At 50.3% G+C, this 6,719-nt stretch overlaps 1 protein-coding gene across 2 annotated transcripts in view; it reads left to right on the top strand.

Moving 5' to 3' along the window:
• Positions 1–185: 185 nt before the first annotated feature.
• ZBTB47 (zinc finger and BTB domain containing 47) overlaps positions 186–6,719 on the top strand; it is a 56,020-nt gene continuing 49,486 nt past the window's right edge. For both annotated transcript variants that reach the window (XM_018558651.1, XM_018558650.1), the window contains exon 1: positions 186–424. In XM_018558651.1, the coding sequence (XP_018414153.1) occupies positions 422–424 (3 nt within the window). In that variant the 5' untranslated portion in view covers positions 186–421. The remainder of the gene's footprint in view (positions 425–6,719) is intronic.

The raw sequence follows: 6,719 nt of genomic DNA, 5'->3' as shown, positions 1-6,719 counted from the left end.
CCCCTCCCCCGCCTCTCTCTGTTACAATGTATCAATATCCCCTCCCCCGCCTCTCTCTGTTACAATGTATCTCTCTCCTTGTGTGTTTCTCTCTCTCCGGCCCCTCCCCTTTTATATTTTTTTGTCTCTCCGAGGCAGAGGGGGAGGTCCCGGCTCCTCAGGCCATGTGACAGTGGCCATCCAATGAGGAGCGGGCCCCGTGCAGCACACCCCCAGCTCTGGAGAGGCCGGGCAGAGCCGGGAATGTAACATGGCGCTGGCAGAGGGATGCCCGGGAGGGAGGCGGCATGTAGGACAATAAGAGGCGCCAGCGGAGCGGGGGGCCCGAGCAGCCACAGGCCGTACATGGACAGAGGGAGCCCCGTGTGGAGCGGCCCGGAGCAGCTTTTCTTCCCTCTGCCCTGTGTGAGACGTCGGCACAATGGTAGGAGACCCCCCGGCTGTGTGTGAGGCCTGAGCCCGGGGAGGGGAGGGGGGAGCACTGACAATGGAGGCAGCACTGACTGCACCGAGGCTGCACAATGTGATGACATGTCGGGGGGGGGGGGAGACACTTGTCTGAGCTGGGCCTCTGCTCCATGTCCACCACTATTGTCTGCACCCCGCACACAACTTACCCCAGCCTGCAGACCTCCCATCCTCCGGCAACATCCATCCTCCAGACCCCCTCTAGCAGTTACTGCATGGAGGACAATGGGGCAAGTTTCCTCAGATCATCCTCCATATGGGTTTGCAGCATCACTCTTATTACCATATGTGTTCTGATGTCTGCAGGACAGAGACCCATCATCATCCCAACCCCCATCATCATACCTATCCTTATCCTCAGAAGTGATACCCATCTTCATCCCTATCCTCATCCTCGGGACAGAGACCTATCATCATCTCTATTCTTATTCTCAGCATTGGCACCCATCCTCAGAACTGAGACCCATCTTCATCCCTATTCTCATCCTCAGGACCGATACCCATCACATGCTCAAGACTGAGACCCATCTTCATCCCTATCCTCATCTTCAGAATTTAGACTCATCTTCATCCCTATTCTCATTCTCAGAACTGAGACCCATCTTCATCCTCAGCATTGGCTCCCATTCACAGACCTGAGACCTATCTTCATCCCTATCCTTACCCTACGTATCAGTACCCATCCCATCCACAGAACTGAGACCCATCTTTATTCCCTTCTCCATCCCATCTCCAGAATTGGTACCCATCACCATGCTTATCCTCAGGACCTGCACCCATCCTATCCTCAGAACTAATACCCGTCTTTTTTTCTGTTCTCCATCCCATCTTCTGGATTGGCACCCAACACCATCTTTATCCTCCTCAGGACTGGCACCCATGCCATCCTCAGAACTGAGACCCATCTTTATCCCCTTCTCCATCCCATCTCCAGGATAGGCATCCATCTTTATCCAATCTTTGTACCTACAGGGCTGGCTGATACCCATCTCAAAACTTGGTACCAAATCTTATATCATCTCCAGGGCTGGTACCCATCTCACATCATCATCATCCCCATCAGATGTCTAGATCTGGGACACATCTCCATCCCTTCCTCAGGGCTGCCACACATCTTCATCCTGTCTTCAAAGCTACCTTAGCCAAGCTCTGGAGCTGGCACCCATCTTTGCTTCTTTTCATCTTCATCCTTGGCTTCATCTATAGCTAGTACCCGTCTTCATTCAGTCTCCCAAATTTGTACCAAACCTTACACCATCTCCAGGGCTGGTACCATCTCGGTCCCTCCATGGCATCTCCAGGGCTGGTACCATCTCGGTCCCTCCATGGCATCTCCAGGGCTGGTACCATCCCATTGTTAAAGCTGGTGGACATCTGTCTTCTCTTCATCCTTAATTCATCTCATCTGCTGGACTGGTACCCAACTTTCTCCCATGTTCATTCCTACTTCTTTCTATTGTCAGGAATGCCACCCACCTGCATCCCATATTTAGGACTAATACCAGTCTCCATCCCTATCCTCTCTTAATCCTTGCTTCTTCCCATCTTCAACACTAGAATCCATCTCCACCCCCGCTTCATCCAATAACCAGCCTCATCCTTGCTTCAACCCATCTCCCTTCCATCTGAGATTGGCCAGCAATCTATCCCATCTCCAGGTGGGCGGTACCCATCTCCAGGGGGCCGATGCCCATCTCCTAACCATCTCCATCCCATCTCCAGGGGGTCGATACCCATCTCGTACTCATCTCCTACCCATTTCCAGGGGGCCGGTGCCCATCTCCTACCCATCTCCAGGGGGGTCGGTACCCATCTCCATCCATTCTCCAGGGGGCCTCTACCCATCTCCAGGGGGGCGGTACCCATCTCCAGGGGTGCGGTACCCATCTCCAGGGGTCGGTACCCATCTCCTTTCCATCTCCAGGGGGTCAGTATCCAGCTCCATCCCTTCTCCAGGGGGCCTCTACCCATTTCCAGGGGATCAGTACCCATGTCCGTCCCATCTTCAGGGGGCGTTGCCCGTCTCCGTCCCATCTCTATCCTCATCCCTGTTCAAACAATCTCTACAGCTGGCACCCATTTCCATCACATCTATCTCCCTGCTGTTATCCATCTCCATAATATTTTTATGACTGGCACCCATCTCCTTCCCTTCTTCATCCCATCTCCATCCCGCCTCTGTCCCCATCCTCATCCCTGCTTTAACCCATCTCCAGGGCTGGCAACCATCTCTTATCATTGCTTCAACCTGTCTCCAGGGCAGAAATCTATCTCCATCCAGCATTGTCCGACCTTGTCTCTGCTTTGACCGTGTGGGAACATTTCTGGGTGTATATTAGTTCTAAAAACCTAAAGATCAATGAACACGTTAGATTTTGTCCTCTTCATAGGGAGATAATTTAATATATCAGGAAGTCATCAGAGCAAAGAATATTATAGGAAGCACCATGGGAGCTCCTAGTAGCCTTGCTGTCTCCAGCTTCTGGACAGTCTGTCACTGACCTGGAACCATCGATCAGATCACAAATGTCCTGATGTTGATGCTTGTTCCGGCTATTAAAGCTACAAGATCAGAGTGACAACAGTCCGGAAGCATCAGCGGCAGCCTCTGGTTGAGGAAACTTTTAAACGAAGGTGGGGAGAGATTTTCAGGAACACCGCTCACTTCCTGTCTGCAGAAGAAGGCCTTTGGTTGTCACCTTTAGGTCTAAAATATCAGCTTGCATTGAACAGTTTCCTGTAATGTTGTCACTGGCGAATGTTAGATTTGTATCTGCTTTAAAATATATATTATTTTCCTTTCACTTATCGTAACACTTTTCTTTCCAGGGATGCCGGTACGTCGCAGTTGTCTGCACCCTTTCAGACAGTTCGTAAATAATGCAAACTAGCTAAAATGTTACCTTTCAAGCCGACCTTTACCCCCTTTCACTAAAGATCACATCGCCGTTCAGCTCTCCATCATCCGACATTCATTAGTTAAACAAATATCTTTTTATTTTACTTCCTGTTGCTGTTTTTCCACTTCCTGGTCCTCTTGGGTACAAATGATGTAATCTGTGCCTAAGCGTTGCATCCTGGGAAGGTTACATCGGCAGAGCATTGCTGGCAAATCTCATCTGTAATCTCACGAGATCTCAGGGAAAAGGCATTGTCCTCCCCTGAGATGATGTGCATGGTCACATGTCCTGGTCACATGTACTAGTCACATGTCAGAGTTCCAGGAAGTAAATGGAGATATAGCAATCTGCCCTTAGTAAAAAAAAAAAAATGGCCGCTGTGAGAAGACTGGGGAGGAAAAGAGAAATAAGATATGCAAAGAGTTCAAAGCCGGTGTTCTATCAAAAGTTCCAACTTGTCGACCTCTCCAACTGGTGACGTCACATCCGGTGGCTGCCAGTAGGAGATGTACAGCAGAGGGTGCTAGTCTAGTGCGCATGCCCAGGAAATCCTTGTCGAACTGTCTTAACTATTGCCACAGAGCCTGCGTGGCTATCCACTTCTATAACCTACTGCAGTTATATTTTGTCCTAGGTTATACCGTGTTTCCCCGAAAATAAGACACTGTCTTATATTTTTTTTGGCTCAAAAAAAACCCACCAGGTCTTATTTTCGGGGGTAGGTCTTATTTTTTTTTTTTATGTATAACAATCCAAAGTTAATGCAAATCCAAATTAAATAATCCAAAATGGCAAAGTTACGAATAGGATGATCAGGGCAATCAGGGGTGCCGTACCTTTCCAAGAGCAATTTGGTAACCAGAATGAGCAAAGCGCATTTTCACTATCGATTCCTCACAGGCGGAGTGCATTTGGTATCACTCCGCCTGTGACAGGAGCCGGCGCTATAGAGGAGGCATCGGCTTATGGGGCTCTGCTCCCTCCGCTGCCACCTCACTTCCTCGAGCGCTGGCTTAGTTGGCATCGCTGATTCTTTCCTGCCTCTCCCGCGGCTCTTCAGGTTCCCCCTTATGCCACCACCAGCCCTGGGAATGGTCATAACTAGGTCTTTTTTTCGGGGTAGGTCTTATATTTTAGCTATTCCCAAAAATAGTACTAGGTCTTATTTTTGGGTTAGGTCTTATTTTCGGGGAAACAGGGTAGAAGCCGATAACCGCGCAGGCGCAGTGGCAGCCGAGGTTGTAGAAAGAATCATGTGCCCGCGTAGGTGCTGTAACATAATATAACCTTTGACTAGGTTATAGAAGCTGATGGCTGCGCAGGCGCAGTGGCTATTGTCTCATCGGATTCTATAACCTAATCAAAGGTTATATTATGTTACAGGGCCTGCGCGGCCACATGATTCTTTCTACAACCTCGGCTGCCACAGCGCCTGCGCGGCTATCGGCTTCTATAACGTAGGACAAATCTAAGTTTGTACGAGGTTATAGAATCCGATGAGCCGCGCAGTGGCAATAGTTAGACAGTGCGAGAAGGATTTTCTGCCCATGCGCACCAGCTCCATCTATGTACATATCCTACTGGCAGTCAGCGGACGTGACGCGCCCAGTCGGAGAGCTCGACAAGTCGGAGTTTTCGATAGAACACCGGCAATTATCTAGAAGTCATTACTGAACATTTCTCAAGGTGTCTTTGTTGGGTAAAGTTCCTTTTGAATGGCCTCCCTGGTGCGGACATTGAAAATCCCGGAGACTGCTGCTGGGCGGCACCATCTTGGATGCGATGTCAGCGTCACCAGACTCGAGAGCTGTCACTCAAGTGGCCCTCTATAGCAGGGGTGGGCAAATTTCGGCCTCCAGCTGTTGCGGAACTACAACTACTGTAAGGCATTGCACGACTCTGGCAGCCACAGGCATGACTCACAGAGGCAGATGTTTAATGGGGATTGTAGTTTTGCCTTAGATGGAGGCCAGAGGTTTGCCGACCCCCCTGCTGTATAGTATTCCCCCTCTCTCCTCTCCTGGCAGCTACATTCTTTTTATGCCGGGAGAGGTGGAGGAGCTGGGCCAGCATAGAGAGCAATTTGACACTTCTAGAAGAGATGGTGTGCAAGGAGGGAGGGGGCGGTGCTAGGGAACTGACTCTTCCTGGAGTAGTCAAATTTTCACTGCAAGTTTAGTCAAATTGCAAGTAAATTAAAATCCTATGTAAAAGGAAAAACACTGCAAGAAAGTGTCTACAAAGCCTGAGTCTGAGTAGAAGCGAGCTAGGAAATGTTTATGCTTGTGAGGTCCTACGTGCCAGTTGTTCAGGACTGGAGTGGGGCGGGTACAGCTGGCTCTGCCTCTAGATAGGCAGAGCCAGCTGTCACTCATGCAGCTGGGCGGATCCCGTCGTCTAAGTCGGGATCCTTTCCGGCTGCTGCGTCTCAGTATATAGCGAGCAGCAGCTCTCGGTATACTGAGCCTAGGGTGACGGGAGGATGCTAGTTTGTGTCCTCCCGTTACCCTAAGGAGAACTATGGGGAAAAGCCCTAACCTCATAGTTCTCCTTTAAAGTGCATTTCCACTTTTGCAGTCAAGGTCAGGAAATCCCCCTCTGTAGGTCCATGTGCTTCCACTCATGCATCAGTCCTAAACATTGTTATTTCAAAATGATTTCTTCCCTTTTTAGATGCGTCTGTGTAGCCGGAGCCATTGCAAGCTTCCAAGTCACAGGAATCTCTGGGTCTCCCCATAGAAAGACTAAGCACCACCTCATTAGCATACAATGCTCCTAGATCGTTAACCCTTTTGCTAGTACAGACGGTGTTCATGTCTACTGATAGATATCTGCCATCACAGCACAGACAGGGTTAAAGGAGAACTATGGGGTTAGGGCATTTCCCCATAGTTGTCCTAAGGGTAACGGGAGGACACAAACTAGCGTCCTCCCGTCAGCCAAAGCTCAGTATACCGCGAGCTACAGCTCCCGACATTACTGTCTGGATCCACCCAGCTGCGTGAGTGACAGCGGGCTCTGCCTATCTAGAGGCAGAGCCAGCTGTACCCGCCCCCTCCCCTGTCAGTTCCGCCAGTCAGCGCTGGATGGGGGGAATCCAGCCCCTCCACTGCTAAGGCTCCATTCACACATAGCGGTAGCGTTTTCCCGTGCGAAAAACTGCGTGAATGTTAACATACGCGTGGATTCAGCACGTTTGCGGCTATTACTACCGGAACATGCGGAATCTGCCCGTAAAATCTTACTGTCGAGATCCACCCAGCTGCGTGAGTGACAGCTGGCTCTGCCTATCTAGAGGCAGAGCCAGCTGTACCCGCCCTCTCCCCCGTCCATTCCGCCAGTCAGCGCTGG

Source organism: Nanorana parkeri, unplaced genomic scaffold (assembly GCF_000935625.1).
Source record: "Nanorana parkeri isolate BGI_ZX_2015 unplaced genomic scaffold, ASM93562v1 scaffold351, whole genome shotgun sequence".
Taxonomy (NCBI): domain Eukaryota; kingdom Metazoa; phylum Chordata; class Amphibia; order Anura; family Dicroglossidae; genus Nanorana; species Nanorana parkeri.
Note: the sequence above shows the minus strand (reverse complement) of the source record. Positions and strands in the feature narration are given on the sequence as shown.